At 38.8% G+C, this 24,927-nt stretch overlaps 1 protein-coding gene across 1 annotated transcript; it reads right to left on the minus strand.

Annotated features, from left to right (window-relative positions):
• Positions 1-5,145: 5,145 nt before the first annotated feature.
• Positions 5,146-24,881, minus strand: ptpn1 (protein tyrosine phosphatase non-receptor type 1). The gene is made up of 9 exons (XM_082519405.1): positions 24,410-24,881; positions 22,145-22,235; positions 17,803-17,903; positions 14,360-14,458; positions 14,108-14,245; positions 13,036-13,245; positions 11,605-11,766; positions 8,903-9,057; positions 5,146-7,617 (listed from the first exon to the last, which is right to left on the minus strand). The coding sequence occupies exons 1-9, from the start codon at positions 24,464-24,466 to the stop codon at positions 7,356-7,358; spliced, it is 1,275 nt and encodes a 424-aa protein (XP_082375531.1). The 5' UTR covers positions 24,467-24,881; the 3' UTR covers positions 5,146-7,355.
• Positions 24,882-24,927: the final 46 nt, after the last annotated feature.

The raw sequence follows: 24,927 nt of genomic DNA on the forward strand, positions 1-24,927 counted from the left end.
GAACAGGTTTTGCCTGGAACGCATCTCAGAAACCAGTGTTAGACTGATCAGTACGCTTCATACATTCATGACCCAAAGAAGGCTGTAATGTTTCTAGATGTTGTTTATATATGCTTTGTTTTGAATTTTTTGAATGGACAGCGTTCAGTAACACTTGTTGTTGAGAGTCTTCCTGAGCCTTTAGGGCAGTGATTTCCAGTAGACTTTTTCCTGGCTTTACTACAGTCGCACTGAAGGGCCTGAGAATCATGTTCAGACAATATTGATTTAGATTTGGCATCACCGCTGGCACTGTATCAGTGGAAAAGAGATTTGTTGCCAGTAAACTGAGGTGTGAGTTGTTCAACCAGATTTTCGCTTTTTGTTTTTAATCATTTAATATCAAAAGGAGCCGGTTGAGGTGGCTCAGCCATCTGAAAAGGATGCTGTCTGGACGCCTCCCAGGTGAGGTTTTACAGGTGTGTCCAACCAGGAGGAGGACCCGCAGCAGACCCAAGACATGCAGGAGAGGTTACATCAGTGTTTTCCCTTGAAGAGCTGGAGGAGGAAGATAAATAAAACGAGCATAAATTCTTCAAACTAATCACTGTGTTTAAATGATGTGCAATTTTTTTTTTGATTCAGTTCAATTCAATTCAAATTTATTTCTATAACGCCAAATCACAACAACAGGCAATTTATATTGTAAGGTAAAGACCCTACAATAACACAAAGAAAACAGAAAACCTCACCAATCATATGACCCCTATGAACAACCCCTTAATTGGAAGTAAAAACTCCCTTTGAACAGGAAGAAACCTTTAGCAGAACCAGGCTCGGGGAGGAGGTGAGCGGATGAAGAATTTTCTTCTGGGTTTTATGTTTCTAATATATTTCCAGCCTTTTTAAAACAAAAAACAAAAACCAAAAAAAACCAACTGCATTGCAGTTTAGAAAGACTAAAGAAAGACGGAGCCAACGTGTCTGGCTCTGCCGACTGGTAACGAAAATCTTTTGCCTCTAAAGGTTACTAATTAACAAAAATCAAACTCTTCATAAAGCTGTCAATATTTTCAGTCTAACTCCTGGCACAGTATAGTTTTTACAGTTAGAAGAGATATGTTTATCAGTGAGCTTTAGAGGTGCTGGAAGGTTGATTTTATTACCTTTGGACAGAGATAAACTGTTTCTAGTCTTCTGTGGTTCAGCCAACCCCTCTAGCTTTCTGTTTGCTGCCTTTCACAAGAAAGTAAATGAACATATTTTCTATTATTGGTAGAGTGTTTCTCAAACAGTGGAGTGCAGACCACCAGGGGAAACATATACAATAAAGCTAAAGTGAGGTAAAGGATATTAAACAAGCAAAAGTTAACTCACAATTTAAGTAAAACTTAATAAGTAAAGTGTGAAAATTGGTCAAGTGTGAACATTTTTGGCTCCTGAAGAGGGGCGTACCAGAAAAAAAAACAAAAAAACTTGAGAGCTTCTGTTTTAAATGCAAAAGGGTTAAACTCAAGACCCACAAGCCAAATCTGGCCCTTTGCAAATTTTAATCTGGCCCGCTTATAGCTGTGGTGTGCACACCAAATTAAACAAAGAGCCGCACCTTCATAGCACCTGACAGCTAACAAGGTAACACACAGTCCAACCAAAAGGCAGCTGAGGTATGAGACTGAGTAGGTCATGTGAAAAGAGGCCAGTTTAGGCATTAGCCATGAGGCAGTTTCTGTTTTAAGAGAAAATTGTGTCATTAAGGAACCAGTTGAAAGAAGAAGAATTTTGATGTTTAAATGAAAAAAAAAAAGGCATTTACAGCAAAAAAAATTATTCTTCCAGCTAAATCTCAGAGTGGGAAGTTCTATTCCTACATCCAGCTGGTTCCATGCCTAAACTGTGTATCGCAGATGGAAAGTCGAGACGTTCTGGTGAACGACTGTGCTATCATGTTGAGTCCTGTAAAACGGGCTCGGTGAGACTTGCGGGCATATGAACGGGAACAGAATGAAAGATCCGCTACTTTGCTTTGACATGAAGGTGTATTTTTAAGTGACCCATAGGGCAGGTAGCTGTCTGTCAGGTTTGTGAAACAGGTTGCTGTGGGCTGGTTGTGTGGTAGCCTTCTTATAGTTTAAACACACAACTTTATAAAGTCTAAAAGACTTTTATGTGGGCTGATTGAGGCCTTTATGTGGTCCAAAGTGTACATGAGAAGGCTATATGAAGCATAAATTATCAGTCATTAAACTCTATATGTATGGCCCTTGCTATGCTTTTCATTTCCTGGTGTGGCCTCTTCAGAGAAACTGAATTTGACACCTGTGCTTTAACTGTGATTTTTCTTTTTTAAAAAAAAAAAACAAAAACTTGTTTTTAAAGCCCAAAAAGGGATCGTGACTATTTGCATCTTAAATGTTGTGGAAATTTGAGCCAAGTTACCTTTCAAGACAAGTTAACACTGAAAGCTTTGTCTTATTCACTCTCCTGGGTTTTTGGAGTTTTGAAATAATAAGGGCATGAATAGACATGATACACCTGATGACAGTGTACTCACACGTTGTGGTATTGAACTCCCATTGTACAGCGCTGCCGAGTGTGGTGACTCAGACTTCTGCAGAGTCACTCTTGGAAAGATCTGACTCTCCTCTTATTCAGGAATTTCCTGATCCCTGCTCGGCTCCCTGTGAAAATGAACTGCAGGCTACAAGAGAGACTTCCAGTCAGCCATTGCCCCACCCACCCTCACAGCTGGCCAGCTATTGGGAAGTTCCAGGTTAATAACTAAACTGAGGACATATGCTGAAAGAGTTAGCCGGGCAGGGCTGATATCTTTTTTTGGTCAGCTGTGAATGTGGAGTCAGCATTGTGAAAATTAGGCTGAGTAAGGAAGCAGAGAGATAACACAGTGCACCTCTGACATTTATTTAAGCCCGTCTGTCTTCCTCCATTTTTTTCTTTAAGTTTCTCACTAAAGTAAAAACATCAGAAAATGTAGGCCGAGATGACATATATAGATAGGAAACACAATCAAAGTGACATTTAACACATGTCTAATAATAAAATAACAATTCATTTTCACCACAAACAGTGCATGAGTCACAGCAGCGCAGTCAGATTAGAAAGATTGTAGTTTCAGTTGAAACATTTGTGGTTTTAGGACTTCCGGTCACACCTTGATTGTAGTTTTCCTAGTGGTGCGTGTTCTTTGCCTTGACGTCAGCAGAGCGGTGGTTGGGAGTGCTATTACTCACTCACTGTTTAAAATGCATTCTTGTACACCAAGTACAGCACAGTGCCTGTGTCTTAACTTCCCAAACAGGAAGTTCTAGCCAAGACTGTTGCCAAATCATCTGCGCTACACCCCTGTGGTGAAGTTTACTCAAGAAACGCATGCATCTCTGGACATGTTTAACCTAACTTTAAAGTTTGATGGTTATTGTTGTTAAAGCTTTTACACTAGCAGGAGCAAAATCTCGTTATTTATCAACCGCAAAGTTTGCTAATCACAAACTGTACAGCATTGTGGTTTTATCTGTGGGGATCTCTCAGATTAAATAATGAAAATTAAACTTTAAAGATAGGGAACATTTTCATTAAAACCAGTTTGTAAAAGATGAGGAAAAGTTTGAAGACAAAAAGAAAATTAATGTGACGTCCTTCCTCACAGTCACTGTGAAGTCTGAAGGCAGTGTCTGCAAACTGGTTTACTCCAGGCTCTCCACCGCTGTAAATACAAACATAATTGATGAGCAAACACCGATATCATACAGACAACAGGAAAGAGTGGGCCGTAACAAACACGGCCACGCTTCACATCGAAAACAGGTGAGGATCACAGTCCCACAGAGCCACCTACTGGTGAAGACAAGCAGAGGCTGGTCAGTACTGCACGGCTCATGGCATAAAAACTCAGATCTGAGAAAAGTTAAATATTAAATAAAACCACGCAAGATTTCCCCTTGAAAGTACACAACCTTTTTGCTTTTTATTTTGACATATAATGTCTTAAGTACAGGAGATATCCACATGTAAAACATATTTAAGCTCTTAAAACCAGAACCAAATCAATTGTACACTCCCTCCAAGTGTCACGCTCTAAAGCCAGAACCATTTTTCTACAAGCATATTTAAGTAGAAACATCAGGGGGTGTATCATAACTGGAAAAGCAAAACTGCCCCATTTTATGCATTGTCTGTTATCTGATTCTTCCTTCCACTAAATTTTATGACTGCACGATACGTGGCTGCTCAAAATAAGTTCGCATAAAGTTTGCATAACAACTACTGAGGAGCAAAAATGTAATGGTTTTATTTTTACAGTAAAACTGCACAGTTTGTTACTTTATTATCTGAATATTTTTGAATTTCTGTCATAGATAAATTGAACCGTATAAGAAACAAACAGAACCAGTAAAAGAAGTACAATATTACTACAAAAATACCCCCACTTTAAGTCAGTAAAATCTTTTCTTTTCTGGAGGATTAAATTACGTCTGAAAAACATGACGGGCTCTTTGAGAGTTAATAAAGCTATGAAATTTTTCTTAGTCTCCTCTGTTATGCAGAACCTTTTAAATAGGGTCATCGTATGAAAAATTAGCGAGTCCCTCCCAACTAACCCCGCCAAAATCTTTTTTTTTTCTTTTAAATTGTGCAATAGCTGTAATTTATCTAATGAATCCATGCAAAGTTTTATCTTCATTTTCACTCAGAGCTGACACACACTGGGCAGTTTCTCGTTTTCAGAGCATTCTCTGTAAACCCAAAAGATGGTTATGTGGGGGAAATCCCAGCAGAGCCGCAGGTTCTGAAATACTCTGAGCAGCGTATGGCACCAGTCACTTAAATCAGCTCTCTTCTCCACTTTCATGCTCAGTCTGAATTTCAGCAAGTGGCCTTGGCCATACCCATTTGCCTAAACCCGTTGAGTTGCTGTTAACGAGCAGTTGAACAGGTACAGCTAGTGAAGTGGTCAGTGAGTGCATATTTTCATTTTTTCCAGTGATTCTGAAATCATCCCCATCCCCAACAGCAATCCAACAAGCAGGAAACCTCAGAGGACTCATAGTTCTCAGCTCACAGCGATTATTTGTCCAAAATATAAATACAATGAGACATTTCAGGACTGAAAACAAGATTAGGTGTGAATCAGGACAAATCAACAGCAACTGTGCTTTTTTTTCTCTTTTATTTAAAAAGGAAAATAACAAATGTAAATAAAAAAATACATGTTTTTGAGCTCAGCATAAGAATAGAAAAAACGGGAAAACCTGGTGCAACGGCTGCACAGGTGCTGAGATTTAATCCCTCGCTAAAGCAGAAAAAAAACCCAACTCAGCACACTGAAACCTGATTTAAAATATATGTACAGTATAAAAAGAAATGAGTACACCACTCTTTAATATCACCTAAATGTCAGCTCATGTGAAAGAGACAAAACCAGCTATAGTTAAAGCACCGCAAATGAAAAACTCAGTGCAACGGTAACCAATTAAAATGTGACTGAGCAGCAAATAGAGAACTGTCAGGTTAAAGGTCGTTTAATGTTCAATCGGATAAACATCCACTGGAATCTTCCTTGCTCGTCACGGTCACCTTACCCTTTCTAGACTCGGCCCAACTTTCACTTCACGAGCAGCGACACAAGAGAACAGACCACCTGTTGATTTCTCTCCAAGTGATCATTTCACACAGAAATGTAGCAGAAATCACAACACAGCTAATGTCCTTTCCCCCACATACGCACCAGAGCCCAAAAACCAAGCATTCGGATGCGACTGTGTCGGGTATGTGTCAAAGGTGTGCTTACTTCTTTTGCACAGAGTTTCTACTATGAAGCGTCTTTTGTTTTGTAACGTAACAACTCTAACGGCATTCAAACTAATAGTAAAGTAATAATAACAAATTTAACATTAAAAAAAGTTCGCAGGGGTATACTCACTTCTGTTGTATGCTGTATCTAATACAGAATTATACATTCTAAAGAAAGGTACAGCTATCGAGTCCCAAAGGTAAACGAACGCTAGCAGCTTAACTAATCTCTTCTTAGGATAAACCTTTTGATTCACAAATGCAGCATGCTAAAAGAAATAATAATCATACAAAACAATATCGCCAGCTCAGGGCCACGACAAGATACAATGGATCATCACTACAGTGTATTATTTTCATCCCTGTGCTGGTGTTTGATTTTTGGTTTGTTCAAAGTCCCTGGTTCCCCGTTCAAACTCGAGAGTTAGTAAAGGGCGACACATTGCTGAGTATTTGTATTGCTGGAGAAAAGAGATGGACGTTGGCTACTTTGCATCTCCGGTCTTTAAGCTGGCACTCCACCAACTGAACACACATTCACTTATTTTACAATGTGAATCAACTCTGTTTCGGTTATGTTACGCATTTTATCCACTGTGAGCGATACTAGAACTAAAGCCCAATGTTTATAACCTTCTAAAAGTTCTCAAGCTGTTGAAATCACTCAGACGTTACAAATACAGAGTGAGACACGTCACTCTACCTTGTTTTTTTGTTGTTGTTGTTTTTTCCCCTCCTCCTGTGTCACTTTTGGGCTACCACGGAGAGAGAGAAAAAAAAAAAAGAGTCACATACCAGGAGAGAACCCGGTCTACATCTCACATTTGATGTCCTGTAAATGTTATATTAATATTTTTCACCGGGTAGAATTTAAAAACTACCACTCACACAAATGTACATATACACACAAACACATATATTGTATGTACTCAACCTGCAGGCTATTAGTGGAGTCACATAACAATTCAAGGCCCACCCCAACATGCTCTGGATTTCATTTTACTCTTGGGATCCATGTTGACCAACAGCAAAGGAACAAACAAACAAAACAAATAAGGTTTCTCCCACACTGGCATATTTTCAGACAGGCTGGTCATAAATCTGGTTCTATGATTTCTGATCTGTTTGTTTAACCAAAAGAAGAAAGAAAAGAAAGCAAAATCCTAACGGGCTCATGATTTACTAATAACATGGAAGAACACATTCACGTGTCGTTTGGTAAATAAGAGAAGAGACTCATGACAAAAAATGGGCTGATAGGTCATTCATCCTGATTCACAGACCAGCAGAGCCCTCTGAGTCTGCGTTTAAGCCAGCACACATTATTTGGGATGTGACACCTGAAAAACTGAGGCCCTGAGCATCCAAGATGACACACAGAAAGAAAGTTTGGGTAGGTCATAAGGTCGGCAGCCAGCCAACCACTCGCACGGCATTTATAAAATTAAAACCAGTGGAAGTGAATCTGCTGAAGACCAAACAATCCACCCCCTAGCAGAGTCAAAGCGGGCTGATTGGTCAGCCTTGTCCACTTTGCAACGTCAGTGGAGAGACGGGGAAGAAGGGCATCAGTGGAAATAGGCTCGATAGCAGGCGAAAGCACTGAGAGCCAGCGCTGTGCACAGGCACACTTTGGTTAGTAGTGGGGACCAAGTCCCCGGCATGGGAGAGTTTTCCTTTGGCTGCTGCTCAGATTTGTTCGGAAAGGAGGTATCATCGTGGATCTCCAAATGGCCGTCGGACTGAGCAACACAGTCACGAGCGTGCTGGAGGTCAGCAGCAGGCTGGGAGTCAGCAGCTGGCATCCTTTTTCGAACTTTTTCTGAGGAGCTGAATGAGAAACAACGAAGGTTCAGATGAGAAAATAATTCTTTTTTTTTTTTTTTTACTTCTTTTTTTTTTCCACAGAAACATGGACTTCCTTGCTAGCTGAAATTGGAAGATTAGTTTTTGAGAGAAAAGAACAAACACAAAAACAACAAACAAACAAAAACACAACAACGTACTAACTTTACCTTTTTTTGACCTCATAAAGTCCAATCAGTTACGTGGGGCATAAGGATTTCATTCTTTTCAAATATGAATGAAATTTCGAGTAATGAGGTCAGCATATGTACAAAGAATCACTGTGAGCAAAACATCCTTTTGATTAGTGGTACTTATTCTAAATTTATGTATTTAAAATGTTTACGAAACCTTTTCAAAGTTACAAATTCACAACAGAATGTGAAGAAATAATCACTGTGACCTTGTATTCACAAAGTATTGTATTGAAAAGATATCATTTTTAACTCTACGTGAAAAAGGGCCACGCTGTACCTTTCTGTAATACCACATGTGCCACAAGATGGTGCACTGAGCCTGGGTAAAATTTATTTAACCAAGATATCAAGTATCAAGACTAATCTTGATTCATGATACAGAGTTTTTGCACAGTTGGAAATGCAGTGTGAAGGATTTTGGGTATGCAACCTACACAGATGTGCTTGTGTAAAAACAACAACAACCAAAAAAAAAAAAAAAAGTAGGTGTACAGGGATGATGGTGTGCATAGGTCGCATGCTTATTGATTGATAAGTAGGCCTGAACAGGAAGAGTTAACATCATAGAGCGAGAAGGGCCAAATAAAACAAGTGATAAAAGGGTGGCATGAAAAGCACAAACGGAGGCTGCACTGGACAATTTTCATTGGTTTTAAAACCCTTTGTTAGAGAGTAGTCCACAGAGCAGTTGTTTGTGACACTGCCCCCTGCTGAGAGTAAACAGCTACAGCTAGACAACAATCTGCAAGGTTGTACGTAGGCTGTAGGCCTTGTAAGCATCAGCACACACCTGTGGCATCTTAACACACCCACTGGTGAAATGCTTCCCTCGGATGGAGCAAGCCGATCACGAATCAACAGAGAGCTTTCTGTAGTGTCTGTTAAATACTTAAAAGCCGTGTATTTAATTTTAGGAATTCAACACCTCATATTTCAAACTGCACTCTATTTAATTATGTTTCCTGGCCTTTCTGCTCCACGGAGCTATGAGCTTTAGAATCAACACTGACACACGATCCTGTTTTCCTAACAATATTAGATAAACTCAAACAAAACGTGATCTGGATGATTACCCCAGACTGTAGGTCTCTGTTGCTCGGATGATCTCTTCAGGGAAAAAGGACGGCTCTGCTTTGCCATTCTGAGGGTCTCTGGGAGGAGGAAGAGGAGGAGGAGGGGTGAACTCGGGAGGATCATCTTCCTCGTTGGACTGCGCTCTCCATGACTCCTTGAAGGGGGGAAAAAAATAAAAATAGCTAAAATAATAGATTTCAAATCGATAGATATTGCAGCATGTTTTGGTTTTGTTTATTTTTTTAGAGGGGACCTTTCATCAACAGAGACTCCAGTTTACCTTCATTATATTGTGCATGTTCCTTTATATTTATTATATTATATCAGTCTAATCACAGTATGCTTCTTAATTATTATTATTATTATGTTTCTTATTACCAGTTAAATGAGAACATTAAACTCAGTGCATTTATTTTTATGGTTTCTCATAACTGACAAAACAAAACCCGTTTATAAAAAACAGACACAGGCTTTGAACTCCAAGTCAAATGAACCACCCACACACACACACGACCAAGTAGTGATTTCTAACATTCACTCTTAGGATGTTTATGTGCTTTATGTCAAAGGGTTGATTCTGTTCATCTGGACGTCTTATTTAAATGGCCTCCTTGACTCCGCGCTCCTCCCAGACCAGGATGTGTACATCCTGATCATTGAAAGAGTGTCCACTGGCCTGTAGGTGGAAATAGACTGCAGAGTCCTGGCCTGACGAGGTAGCTCTTCTGTGTTGTGCCATCCACTTTGCCAGAGGTTAGTTGGATTCCCCTATGTATAAATCATGGCAATCCTCCTGGCACTTAACAGTGTACACTACATTACTCCGTTTGTGTCGGGGGACCCGATCCTTGGGCTGGGCCGATTTTTGGCGCAGTGTGTTTTGGAGTTGAAGCCATGGAGACGCAGTGTTTAGAAAAAAAATGCGTCTCAACTGTTCCGATACTCCTGACACATAAGGGATCACTAAGGGTTTTTGCTTAGGCAGCAGTTGTCCTTCTCTCCTGGATCAGCTGGAGCTTTCTTTAGGCGCCTTTGCACCTTTGACAAATGTCCAGCTGGGATAACCACATTTACTCAGAGCCTTCCTGAAGTGATGTTCTTCTGCTTCTCTGGCCGCTCTGTCTGTGGGGATGGTGTTTGCTCTGTGTTGTAGCGATTGACAGAATCAACCTTTTGGGATTTACTTACCTGGATGATTGAGCATGCATCAAGACATTTGCTTTATGATGTTAAAGATGACCTATAATCCATTTTCTCACTCTATCCACTTTGTTAGAAACACCTTGCTAGGAAGGACCTCTTGTGCCTTCAGAAATGCCTTGATTCTTCATGGCATAGATTTGACAACTTTCTGGAATTATTTCTCCATACGGAGATGACAGCAACCACAGATGATTGTGTGGAAAAATCCCAGTGGATCAAAAGTTTCTGAAATATTTAGACGAACAACATTCAAAGTAATTTAAAACCACCTTTCTGCACATTCTGATTCTCAGCTTAAACCTCAGCAGGTCGCCTCGGCCATGTCTACATGCCTAAATGCATCAAATTGCTGCCATTTGATCGGCTGATTAGATATTTTTGTTAAGAAGTGGGTGAACAGATGTACCTAAAGATGTTGTCAGTGAGCGTACACACTGGTATAATGAGGGGATATACTTGTATGGTTATCTCAGTGGGAATCCGGTCTTTAAGTGATGACGTGATGAATCCTGCTTCCAGCCCCAAACTACTGTGCGTTTAATAAGGCTTTTGTGTTTTTTACATATTCTAATGCTTTGTATCTTGTTTTATTTAATCTCAACAAGCCCCTAAAAACAGTCAGTGATCGTATTGTGTGATGGATTATCTCAGTTGTTCTCCCGACTGAAGTTCAGTCCGTTTACAGCATCCTGCCATGTGATTGCATTTGTCCCGGACCTTCGGGAACCCTCACGTTAACTTTTGAGTGGAAAAAAGTTAGCGTTCATCCTCCAGCTTCACTGTTTATATTATGCTAACATAGCTGTGTCGCTAGTGATCACATAGCACATCAAACCATCAAGCCAAACTTCAGTAACCCTACAAACGTCACTGCTGTTTACTTTCCTGTCTTCAATTGTTTCATAAATCTCTCAGTCAGAACATGGTATATTATATTTAGATGCAAACTAGCGAGCTAACTTCCTGATAACTTAGAACTCCATTAAATTTCATAAATTCAGTTTTCATGGATGCCTGGAAGTTAAACTTAATCGTTACACCTGGTAGAGCAACAACGCTGATCATTTTAATAAAGATGAACGGATTTAGACAGTTTTTAACTCTCAGTGATCGCTGGACTTAGGGACCTGCAGCAGAGTTTGGGCTCTGGCACGGCTAATGACGTCAGACTTAAAGACTGGATAGCTCCACCGCGATACGCTTTACCAGTGACAGCTAATCAAATGAAAGATGGATTAAGGGGAGCAAGAAACTAAAACAGTTTGTTTCAGAGAGCAGATAAACTGAAGCTTTGGACTAAGGTCCAGTATAACATTAAAAAACAACAACAACAATAAAACAATAACTTAAATTCTGAAGCAGGTAAAGTTACTCTCATAGCCCTCCAAACATAAAAATATAAAAGGTGGATATTGGTATAGCATTTAATGAAAAACAGACAAACCAAGTAAAATTTGTGCATTAAGAGGACAGAGCAGAAACGAGAGGAGGGACTTGCCTGCACGGAAGTATCTCCCTTGATGTACTTGGCACCTTCAATTATAGCCAGGTAGGAGAACCGAAGCTGATCTGCAGTCTGAATCAAGCCCGTTCGATAGCGTCGCATCTCCAGCAGCACATCGCGAATACGAACTGAAGACGGGTCTTTACGTAGGGACATCTACACACAGCAGCAAAAACATTCAATACAGACGTTTCTGACGTCCTCTGTAAGGTGTGCAAGAGCGTACTGACTTCTGTCACACTAGCAAGAAAATAAATAAATAAACAAAACTGTATGTGCTTGTACTTGAGAACAATGAGTGAGCTACCAGAGGTTTCAGCCACTAAACTGTAAAGACAACTTAAGCCAATAGATTTAGGCACACGAATAAATAAGAGCAGCTATCACCAACAAAATATACTTCTTTAAAATAACAAAAAACTGTAAAATTAAAAGACTAATCACTTGAAAACAATAGAAAAACTATAAATAGAAGCAAAATGCTCCTAATTTCAAGATCAGGACCTAGACTGAAAGGCAGGTAAACACAGGAATTTTGAAAATATGTTTATAAATACTAATACTGGAGCACACCTAATAAGATTCAGCAGGCTGTTCTAGCAGCTTGAAATACTTAACCTGAGGGTGGCCTTTGAAAAAAAAAAAAGAAGAAAAAAAGAAAAAGAAATCACCTCTTCAACCAACTAAAAGCCAATGTAACGACCTCAGTGCAGGTGTTCTATATTTTATTTATTTATTTTTGTTTTTTTAAATACAGCTGCATTCATTTTTTTTTTCCTTTCTTTTCAAAGATTCCTCTGAGCAGAGTTTCAGTACAACCAGCCAGGTAGAAATAAACGCGTGGATGGTTTTTTCAGCATCTCCCTGGAATAAAAAGCTTCTAACCTTTATAAAACTTCTTAAATGATTAAAAAAAAAAATTAAACTGGGCTGCTGATGTGGTTCTAAAAGTGAGGTCTGCAGTAAGGTCTGCACGAATTTGGACAATGACACTTTTTTTTTCTGCACAACAGTGGATTTCAGTCAATATATTACTGAAGTTCAAACTTTCAGCTTTAATTCAACATTAATGCAATACTCTTATTAAATTGACTTTTTAGGAATTAGACATTTTGATACAGTTTCCCATTTTTAGAATCTAAAAAAGTAATTGGGCAAACTAACAACTTTAAATAGTTTTTTTTTTAAACACAACCTAACCATATGTCCAATTTCTAACCAGGTGTTCCAACAAGACAGCTTAGAAAACTAATCTGTTCTAATGGATTCCCATTATCTTAGCACATTTCATCTGAAAATCAAGTGTTGTTCTAGCACTACAGCTTCTCAAGAAAAGGTTGCGTTAATTTCCTGTGCAAATGTCAGTCTCCTAGGAGATTAAATTTGTTATTATCATAACTTCCTAAGAACAGAGTTTGTACACACCAACAAGAGGCAGGTGTCCACGAGGCAAAAGGTCCCAGAGCGCCCAATTCCAGCACTGCAGTGCACCACCACTGGTCCCTGGTCTGAATTCAGACAGCCCGACTCTCGCACCTTGAACAGGAAGTTGAGGAAAGATGCAGGAGACTCCGGCACCCCAAAGTCGGGCCAGGTCGTGTAGTGAAAATGCAGAATCTCACGAGTCTCTTGAGTCTGCAGAGAAAGATTGGAGAGAAAACATGTAGGAGAAATGAAAAACTCAAAACAAAGTGCTGATTCCAAACTAAACCTGGATGTAGGGTAGAATACCATGTGGTGCAAATTCCTCTTTTATAAATTATCACAAGCATGACGTTCATGTTTTTTTTTTTTTTTAAATCTGTGAATAAACAGACACTCCTTTTAATCATTAGCATGTTGGCACCACACGTTAGTAGATGTGACAATTAAGCCAGCATCAAAGATGAAGTGCTGTTTCACCAAGTGTGAAATAGAGACTCGCTGGAGAGCCAAAAAGGAAGTGTATGTCATTTGTTGCTGTCAGTTCTTGAGTCTTACACAGAACAGTAACCAGTGGAGGAAAAATAAAAACAGAGGCTACACAGTAAAAGACCCTCACAGAGAAAAACAACAACAACAACAGAGGACTAGAAGCAAAAGCAAAAGCAGCTCATTAGAAAGTAGACCATTTCTCACAGTTTCAAATATTTATAGCGCCTACAATTGCCTAAAAACAACAACAACAACAAAAAAAAAACTAGTACAGTAAATCTAGTGATCAAATCCACTACAGGGGGTATGTAAAGACAAGCCCTGTGAATTTGCCGTTTTTTTGTTAACTCTGGCCTGATTCTTCATTTCCACTTCACCGTCAGGCTTGACTTCTTCTTCTTTCTTTTTTTTTCCACTAATGATCTTGAGTATGAAAATTGTTCCTTTAAATTAAAATCTATGTTTACAAAGTTTTCACTTTTTTAAAGTTTTCTCATTTTCACTTCATCCCTTTTCTTTACACTGGTGTGTTTTTACCCAACCCTACAGTTTTACAACCAAACTCAGCAGGAAGACAACTTACACACAGATTTTCCAACTCCAGCTGACGGACGGTGTAATAAGATTTGATGTCTTCAGAGACGAGGGTGAGCTTGAAATTGGTGTCTTCGAAGATGGCATCTCTCTCCTCTCTCTCTGGCCAGTACTGGGCACACTTAATCTAAAATGACATGAAGGTACACATTACACGCTGGGTAACGGACAGCAGTGAGGTTCAAAGGTAAACAAGGTATGACGATACTAAAACATTGTGAGGACTCAAACAGCTGCTTACAGAGCCTTTCTCTATGACCCGGTTCAGCATCACTACACCACGGGTCCTCTGCTCCCACACCATTTCCCAGAAATGGCCACATGTACTTGGTAGGGGTCCCTAAAAAGGAAGTACAGCACATTTGTTATATAAAAGGCAGGAAATAATATTTTTAGTGTAACAGAACACAATAAAACAGTATCTATTTAAAGAGCTTTCCAAGGCATCTGATTATTATTATTTATTCATTTATTTTTAAGACATTTGGTCTTCAGCATAAACACTCTTGCCCTGAAATTTCCTACAGAGGGAGACTGCAGTATGTTTATCCTTTGCGTAACTTCTTTGGATCAAAAACTGATCTAATCTACATTAGGGCTGAACGATATATCGCATTTGCAATAATATCGCGACATGATCAAGTGCAATTTTCTAACCGCAAAGGCTGCGATTATACTCTGGACATGTCCAAATTCATGGGCTGCATCCTCCTGAGGCCGCATTTGTAGACCGATTACGTCACAGCGACGTGCCGAAGGCTGTCCAAATTACTACCATATCCCAGAATTCATAGCGCGGCCCAGCCAAACTCCAGTTTCCAGCAATGGCGGCCGCTACTAAGTTTTAAAATTACTCATACTAATCTTTCTGGGTCACAAAATAAACTTTTAACATATTTTCAGGCGAGAAAGTAGTTGTGTAAACATCAAATATCTGCTCGGTTTATCAAGATATCCCATATTTGCAAAAGTGCTTCGACGTTTTCAGAGGCGTCTGCTACCCACCAGCTCGACAGCTAGCCGGGAGCTCGAGGGTTACTGATGCGGCCGAGAACGGCACAACTCCCGGCACATCATTTTCAGATCACCGCGGAGTTTCGCTGCTCGGGTTAAACGTAATATATAAGTCACTTAGACAACCTAAAAATGTTATTGTTGGGCTTTTTTCAGTGTTTTGTTTGTTCGTGAGTAAATCGGTTTGGCTGAGATTAAAGTTATTAGATTAGATAAAATAAAACTTTATTAATCCCCCGGGTGGGTTCCTCCTTGGTTTTCACACAGCTGACTAAACGTCAAACAGAAAACTTATTAAACAGAAGTATGAGACAGTCGAGAATTTACACCAGTGTCTGGTTATATTTTAGATAGCAAGAAGCAGACGGCCGAGTTTATTAAACTCCACCGAGACAGCGGTGACGCTAATCAGAAGGCTAGACCGTCCAATTTCACGCCTTTAAACTTTAAAGGCGTGTTTGTGTGTGTGTTTATACAATTGCTATTAAGTTTGCACTTTATGTGTAATGTTACTGACTGCAGAGATCAGTAAGATGTGTGTATTTTTTATTTATTAGTTTTATTTATTTAATATTATTTTTTAATTGAATGACTGTCTAGTAGTTCACAGATGTCGAAAAACTGAGTGTGGTAAAGCCACTGATTTTTTTTATGTATATTTCTGCAATCTGCACATTGTACTGACTTTCATTTTAATGTTTACACCAGGGTTCCTTGCCAGCACTTTATGCTCAGATGTTTGTAAGCTAAAAATAAACTATTGTGTATGTTCAAATATACTGTTGTGATTGAAGAAGTTAAATAAAAATGTCAGTCATCAATTCATGCATCACCTCATGTCATCATAACAGAGGTCTGTCTTCCAGGAAAGAACAGTTTAAAATTAATGTAATATAGTATTGGCCATACTATATGATGTATTGCTTGTCTTTGTTTAATAATACAGAAGACAAAGACCTTAAAAAATAATCGCATATCGCATCGCAATCGCAATATTGGGGCAAAAAATCGCAATTAGATTATTTTCCATAATCGTTCAGCCCTAATCTACATTATAAACTCCTAAAAATAGCCTGGAAATATAGACGCAATTTTGAGTGCTGTTTGTAAATACATAACATTGTATAAGCTCTGTGTATTGCAAACAAACTGTCTTGTAATACAGTTTTGTTGTAATTGCATGGCTGGGAGAGGAAACATGATCACTCCTGTCTAATACACTTCTTTGAATGTTGCCAAATCAGCTTTGACCCAAAGCCACCGAAGCTACCCTCCATTATCAGCTCAAAGATGCCAGCTGCAGATCAGTTCAGTCCCAGTTCCTGCTCAGTTCCTTCTGCCTTGTCACCAGTTCATTGTCTGTCCGGCATTAGTACCAGCAGGGATCATCCCCAAGCTTTGCCCTGTGCTTTGACTTGGACACTTTGGGTCTTTACATTTGCCCATTTCCAATGTGTGCACTATGAAATGTGGAGCATTTACCAGCTTAATATATTGGTATTGTTAGTAAATAACTGACAATATTTGCTTCACAAAGTGCTTTAAAAGTTTTGCTTTCTCAGTGCGAGAAGGAATAAAGACATTTTAAATGCTTTTGGCAACTGATTTAACTTTATGTGGGGTTTTTTTTTTAAATCAATCTTCAATGAGCTTTGTTTCTCTCTCTATGGTTACGACCTGTGGGTAGTAGATCAAAAAGGCAGAAAGTCAAAGCTCTAAAGGATGTCTGGGCTCAGCCTCAGAGACAGTATAAAGAGAGTGGCTATGCAGGAGGGGCTCAGGGTAGGCTCCTCAGGCAACTGACCAGGAGTTCTCCTGGCACCTCATAGGTGAGTTGTTTCAGGAAGGTCCTCCAGGGTGAAGAAGCCCCAGCAAACCCAGGACACCTTTTAAAGATTGTATCCCTTGGTTGGCAATACCTCAGTTTTTGCCCAGAAGAGCGTCTGCTGACATTGCTGCCTCTTTGACTTGGAGCCACATAAACAGCAGAACAACACAATGGTATATTCATGTCCACTTGGCTGAACCCAACAGCAGCAGGATAAAAAACAAAAACCTGAGGCACAGGACAAGTTGAATGAAGACCAAAGCAGCACTTGTGCCTGCAATTGTGACTTCATCTCAGCAAGTATAACGAACCCTAATGTCAAAGTGTTTTCCCAGTGTCACTCTAACCAGAAGGTCAACTCATTGATGCTGAGGATGACTTAAAAGTGATAAAACATGATAAACCTCGACTGAGGTTAGAATGAGGGTGGAATGAAAAGAAACCCCTTCATCGTTTAAAAGCACAACAAACAAAAGGATTCTAAATTTATCATAAAAGCCAAATAAAAACCTCAAGAAAACGGTGTCAGCAGAAACTAAGAATTATGACCTTCATAAAGGGAGGACTTCATGCTGAGTTATTGCATTAGAGTGGCCTCGTCTTTAGCTCTGTGTGCCTAACAAACTAATAACTCATATTCATTTTAAAAATGCTGCAGACAAGGACCTAAAATAAGGCGTAACTATAAAATACAAGATATTATGGTCATTAGGCCAACCAGGAAACTATATTATCTTATACAATCAGAAAATACTGACTTAAAAGTTTGGATTTTTCTGTCATTGTCTCTCTGAATTAGAGGAAATAATGAATTTTCAGTGCTGAATCTTTTCTACACTTACCTGAGTAAGGATATAGTTCCTCCGTGCCTCTTCTACTGTTATTAGGCTGGCATTAATGTAGTCATTTGTACCTAACTGCAGACGTATTCTGCTGTGATCAACTGAGAAGAGAAAAAACAAAAAAAGAAATATGAAAATATGCATATGAATTTTTTTTTTTTTTTTTTTTTTAAATGCCACAACCCACCAGGGACTAAAAATGCAGTTCTCAAACCAAAACAGCTGTAGGGAACACTTAACAAGCATCTTCATACAAACTAAAGATGTTTACTATTGTGAGATTAGCTATTTACGATTTCCAGTGAAATAACCTTTTAGGTAAAAGGTTAGCAGTATAAAAAACTTTCAGGTTCCTCATTTTCATATCTGGTAAAGGGGAATAAGAAAACCCTTGTTGGTATTTACGGTAACTATTTGCAACTTGGTCTGAGAAAAAAAATTTTGCATGGCTTATTGAGTGTGAAAAAGAGGAAACTCTGGTGTTCAGCTGTTAGTTCAGGATGTTTGTAGAAAGTTCATCGCAACCTGACTATCTGCTGAAGCTGACATGAGGCTTTCAGTTGTTGCAAAGTCTCCAGCAGTAAAAAGATTTTGAGAAGAGGTCAGCGTGACCTGTGAGAAGATAATCACGAGAGGAAGTGCACTAGACCCATTTTAAATGCCAAACTGTTATAGAAAATGAAAACAAACAAGCAAGAAAACAAAACAAACAAACAAAGACATTGATGATCAAAAAAATACATATTGGAAAAAAATTGGTATCTTTGTGTTCTTTGAGTCAGCAGCAAGAGGGAAACTTCCAGAGCTGAAAACAAAGAAGTGGCAAAAACTGCAGATCCTCTAGAGACCACCTGAGGTTGACTCTAAAAGCAAATAATTCCCACAAGACTCCCCTGTTAAAACACCCAAATTTACAGCATTAAAATATATATTTACAACTTGGTGTAGAAAAAAAAAAAGAGGAAACTCATTCACTTAGATAAGTGAGTTATTGAGTTAGCTTAGTCATTGCATTGATTGACAAGTGTATTTACATGTAGCTGATGTACGCCTCCACTAACTGCAGTCACTGAGCTTTTTTAAATGGAGATCATTTGACTAATAACTAATGTGTGATACAAACTAGTCACAAAGTTTGTGCTCCTTTTTGGTGAGTGTTTACTGCTACTGTATTAATTAACAGTTCATTGATTCTGCTAAAAAAAAAAACAAAAAAAACAAAAAAAAAAAACTGTACCTGTAACCTCAGCCCTTCACCCTTTCATCCATATAAGGTCAACTCTGGCTCCCCAAAAATCATCATAGCATTATGATGGTGGCAAAACTCTAACTTTAAAGCTTCAAAATTCAGCTTTTATCCACATGCACCTTTAACATTGTGTATGGTCACCAAACTGCCAGTAAGAATATATTTTAGATACACAGATTTATATCCTGAAGTAACAGCACAATATCCAGCACACAGCTTGTAACAGTACCAAAATTTTGGTCAAAGACACCAGTAAGTCCCAATGAGGGCAACACTGCTAATGAAATCAAGCTCACAAAAAACAGTGGCTCCTTTAAGATTTTTAAGCTATATCCTCAATTCAGAAAAAAAAAAAATTTCTGTTAATATTTATGAATGAATTGTGCATCAGTATATACACTCACTTTTTATGTAAAATACAAACAAATAGGAGCTGTGTGATTATGGATAACCATATATTAATTAGGGCTGGGCCATATTATACCGTTCACGGTAATACCGGTATAATGTTAGGCAACGATAGGAAAATGAAATATCGCGATAGAATGGGAGTAAAACGCGCATGCGCGGTGCCTTTGTTTTCATACGCACATGGCCAATTGTTGAGTGAAACAGATGAACCAGAATTGGTTTGTAAAAATGGTGCAACTTCCGTGATGTGGAACTGGTTTGGTGTTTGTCCGTCAGATACACAACAAAGCACATTTTTTTGCAGAACATGCAAGCGGCCGTTGTTATTGTCATATTTGTCGGACTAAGATGCTCTTAAATCTGGGAGTAATCTGGGTCCTAAACTCCGTATACTTCAGGTCAAACAACACTGCAGCATCACTTAGAGTTAAAAACTGTCTAAATTCTTTCATCTTTAATAAAACGATCAGCATTGCTGCTTTACCAGGTGTAACTATAAAGTTTAACTTCCAGGCATCCATGAAAACAAAAGTTATTACATTTAACGGAGTTAGAAGTTAGCAGGAAGCTAGCGGAAGTTAGCTCGCTAGTTTCGCTAGTTACCTAAGCATGATATTGCATGTTCTAACTGAGAGATTTCTGAAAAAAATCAAACGTACAGCTCTGCTATCACTTCCAACATAAATGAAGACAGGAAACTAAACAGCAGTGATGTTTGTAGGGTTACTGAAGTTGGGCTAGCTGGTATATAATGATGTGCTACGTGATCGCTAGCGACACAGCTATGTTAGCATAACATAAACAGTGAAGCTGGAGGACGAACACTAACACTTTTCCACTTATAAAAGTTAACGTGAAGGTTCTTCATGGTTAGAGACAAATGCAATCGCATGGCAGGATGCTGTAAACGGACCAAACTTCAGTCAGGAGAACAACTGAGATAATCCATCCACAATGCGAGGTTAGTCATTAATATACTGCAACAACATGGGAATAGAGCAGCTGCCAGAGAATTCAACATTAATGAATCAATGGTACAGAAGTGGAGGAAGCAAGAAGAATGAGTTTAATAAAGTTTGATTTATCTGACTGCTTTGTTTCGCTTAATGTGCCTTATAATCCCGTGCACCTTATGGTCCGAAAAATGCATACTGCACACTGCAGTTTAATGTTGCAAAGCACCTCTTTTTAACTTCAGTGGATATTATACATGGTTATGCTCAGGATATGTCAGCCCATTTCTACTGGAAATGCCTTTTGGTTAAACTTTCAGCAAGGAATTTGCATTTGCACTGTTAAATTTTTATAAAGCTTTAATGTACATAAAAACCAGCTTCTTGTTTATGTGAAAATAAATGGAAGGTTGTCTTTTTGCACTAGTAATGTTGTGGAGTTGTATTTTGTCTCGCATCAATTATATCGTCGGTTATATCGTTATTGCAAATTTTCAAATATATATCGTGATAAATATTTTTGGCCATATCGCCCTGCTCTAATATTAATAAGATAAGCATTTCCTCTATTTCCTCTCTTTTTTGTTTCTGTGTTTGCTTTTTATTTCACCATTTATTTCAACACTTAAAAAAAAAATGATACTAAAAGCATTGCTGGGAAAAAAAAACAACTTAATTTCCCCTTTCCCTGATCTTACCCTGTGTAGCTGTTTTTGAGACACTCAGTAATAAATTAGCTGGAAACACTACGCCAGTCAGAGTGATGCAAGGCTGTTTCTATTGCGCAACACTACCTTCACTTAACTTCAAACTGATATTACAGTTCTTGTACCTACTGAAACTCCAGCCAGCTTAGGTATTTATATAATGCTGCATAATGCTGTGACTTCACCACAGATGTTTAAACATAAATAGGAGATTATAGACCCTTCAACACTGCGGGTAGAGTACCAAGCAAAGAGACCCACAGTGGCATTCACTTAACCTTCAAGTATTCAAATGAGGTTGCATTATCACCCCAGCTGTATATTTATATGTGCCTTTGTGATATTTTGAATCAGAAAAAGGTTCCTACCATGACATGACATTTGCCAGTCCACAACTTTTCATAGTTTCTTACACGAATAACCCCTTTGGTGTGGCAAAGATAGTAGAAAGCTGTGTGAAAATGTGAGCATGTTGTTTTTTAAAACATAACAGTGTTTGATTTTATTGTAATTTTCCACTTCTACTTACTCACTTTAATGTTTTGCAATGAACCACAGTTCACAGAGGCAGAGCAAGATTCAGAGATATCCTGAAGCACATGTGGTTTGATAACTGAGCAACCAGAGCTGGCAGGCAGGACACAAACAAATCTGCTACTTTCAGGGGCATTTAGACAACGTTTCTACTGCAGTTACCCAAATACTGTATCCCTGTGACCAACCTCTGTCTGCATGGTGCTAGCTTTAAGAGGCAGGTGAAGTTTTAGGTAATGTATCCCTTTTACAGCAGGTTTGGTATAAATACCTGGCATAACCGTGATGCTTAAAATCACTGAAAACCCTAGTTAATTACATGAAAACATTTTCAAATATCTGCCCTAGATAAATGAAACCAGTATATGAGTATATAATGAGGTCCTAAATGTAATTTTAGTGGCTACAACACCTTGAGAGTTGTGGGAATATTTAAGTATTTCAGACTCTGCAGTCCAGCACACTGAGGCAAGCAAAGACAAACTTACACGGGCTAACGTCTCTGTATCGATTCCGAGTCTTGTTTTCAGGTGATTTGGCAACCTTACAAGGGAATTCACTCGACTGCTGCCGAATCTCCTGTAACAGAATAAAAGGAGGAAAACAAGCATTAAAGCAGAGTTTTGGTGTTTTCGCAGGGTTTTTTTTTTCTGTTTTGTTTTGTTAAAAAAAAACAAAAGAAACATCCACTCCACATTAAAAAGCTCTGAGTGTGACTGCTGTATTCTTTAAGACAAACAAACAAATAATGATGACATTCGCTGATGACCCTTTTACAATTTCCTCTAGCTATTTCAATAATAATCAGGATTATATTTGCCTCAATACGAACACTGTCAAAAGCTTGTATTTAGACTACCCTTTCTTAGGGTGGCTAATGAAATTTTAATTTAAATGTCAATTCTCATTTCCAACTATTATGAAAACAAGAAACAACATTCATTTTCATTGTTTTTATTGTTTTATGATATATATGTTCCAAGCCCACCTCTTCTGCTTTCACCTCTTCCTAAAATGTTTAAACACGCTGTTTAGTTCAGCTGCAGGCAGTATAACTGCAAGAGAGCTAAAGAGTGAGAGAAAAAGTTTCAAGGCATAGGTAGGGGAACCTGTGGAAGGATTTTTAATGGTTGACTGCAGCCGTTTCCAACTTTAGATCACTTAGGGCCTGTCACCCTATCTGCTTTTGGCAATGCTGAACAGTTTGCTGTCAGCTTCAGCTCTCTGTGGATCACCTTAGGCTGCGTTAACGGTTTCCCAAGAAGGCTATTACAGCCTTTCGCCCATCTGGACCCACAAACATCCCGTTATGGAAGCTATGGGCTTGTAGGGACCATCACCTGGTCTGGCTTTATAATCCAAAGCCCTGCCTACTGGATTTTTTTTTTCTATTTTATTTGAATTATGTAACAGTTAAAGAAGATTCCATGTGAAAAAACAACAACAACACGGTTTTAACTTCAGCCACTGCATAATGTTTGTAAATAATAGAGAGATGATTGAGATTTGACTCACTGACCAATCATAGTCCATAACCTCACGTTCCACTGTTTCAGTTTATTCAATTTTCTTCAGCAGGGATGAATAACAAGACACGAGGGAGAAAACCAAAGTCCACAACAGGTCTGATTGTTTGATCACGACTGGATTATGAATAACAATTAAGCTCCATTAAGAGCATTTCCTGGCTCAAAACGAGCCTTTGGGGTGATTACATGAAGTTCGAGTAGCAGGTCAAATTTTCTTATACGCAGAAAGAAAGAAAAAAAAACAGTACACTTCATATCATAAATGAGGAAGTGAATGCCTTCAACATGTTTGGCAGACAATGTACAGGCAATGTACAGAAAATATTTAATGTGTTGGTAAATGTTTTGAACAGTACTTTTGCTAGTTCACAAAAAAATTCCAAAGGGGTACTTCTAATTTTAAGTTTTAGGATATGGTCTTAAAGAATTAAAATAGAAGCTGTATGTTACATATAACAGACTAATGAATCCTTTATGTCATAGTATATTGGGAGAGGGGGATTCCTGGCTCAAAGCAGGTTTCAGTTGGGGTTTTTTTTGTTTTTTTTTGTTATTTGTTCTGTCAGTAATGTATTTTTTCTAAATTAACCCCACTGAAAACCCTTAACAATGCATTTAAATTTGAGTAAATCAAACCCCATTCAACAAAAATTACTAAATTTTATTTTATGAAAGGCTAAAACTTCTTTAGAACGTGGCTTCTTTAGAAAGTTTTTACAGAAAAGAAAGTTTCTACCATTATTGTGATGCATTTCCATTTGAATTGTTACCTATGGCATTTTACATCTCATGTGTATCATGGTATGGGAGCGATAAAACCGCGATACGATATTTTGGAGGTTTGTATCGTGATTTCACTCGGTTTCAGGTGTTATACCCCTATGTAATGTATTATAAACATTTATAATAACTATATTTAAGCCTCCGATTAACAGCGGAATGGAAATAGTGGACGAAACTGAGAATAAATCATTAAAAATAAGTTAGTACGTCCAAAAAAGTATGACGTCAGTCAGCGTTGAGCTGCTGCCTTTATACCCGAGCAGACGTATCAATCATCGGATAACTCCGAGCAGGAAGAACAGGCACTGAACTAAACACCAACACACTCATATAGCCAGAGAAACTATAGCTACCACCTCACTGTACGTAAGCTACACATTGACCTAACCAGCTTCAGCTACGGTCTGATTATTTCCACCTTAATTTGCCAAGAGCTCTTACCTGATAAATGGCGTTCCAGCTGCCGTTTTCATCGATTTCCCGAAATTCAGCTTCCATCGCTGACAGTCCAGCTGCCACTCACTCTCTCGTTGTTTAGCCTCCCGATACGAACAGCCAAAAGTCCCCGAAGATTAAACAAATTTCAGTCAAACTATTTCGCGCAGTAGCTGGCAACTGGTCTGCCGCTGTTTTGTAATTCTCAGTGCGGCGGCATAGATTACCGTCTCGGCCTGCTCTTAGCGGAAACACGCCGCTAACTCCTCCTCCTGCTGTAGCTGCCGTCCTTGGGTGACCAAAAAAAAGAGAGCAGAATATATTTTTTTAAGAAATAAAATTCCTCCTGCGTTTCTCTGTGTGTCACTTTGGGTTTATAAGCCCCCGTCAAATCCGGATTTCACACTTTGTTTGCTTGAGACGGCTATTTTACTATTCCTACAGCGGCAGTTGAGACCGACCAGCGGGCATGCGCGGAAGGCATCTTGTTTCTGGAGCGAAACGCGTCTGGGCGGTCTTCTCGG

The sequence above is a fragment of the Aulonocara stuartgranti genome (assembly GCF_965226115.1).
Source record: "Aulonocara stuartgranti genome assembly, chromosome: 20".
Classification (NCBI taxonomy): domain Eukaryota; kingdom Metazoa; phylum Chordata; class Actinopteri; order Cichliformes; family Cichlidae; genus Aulonocara; species Aulonocara stuartgranti.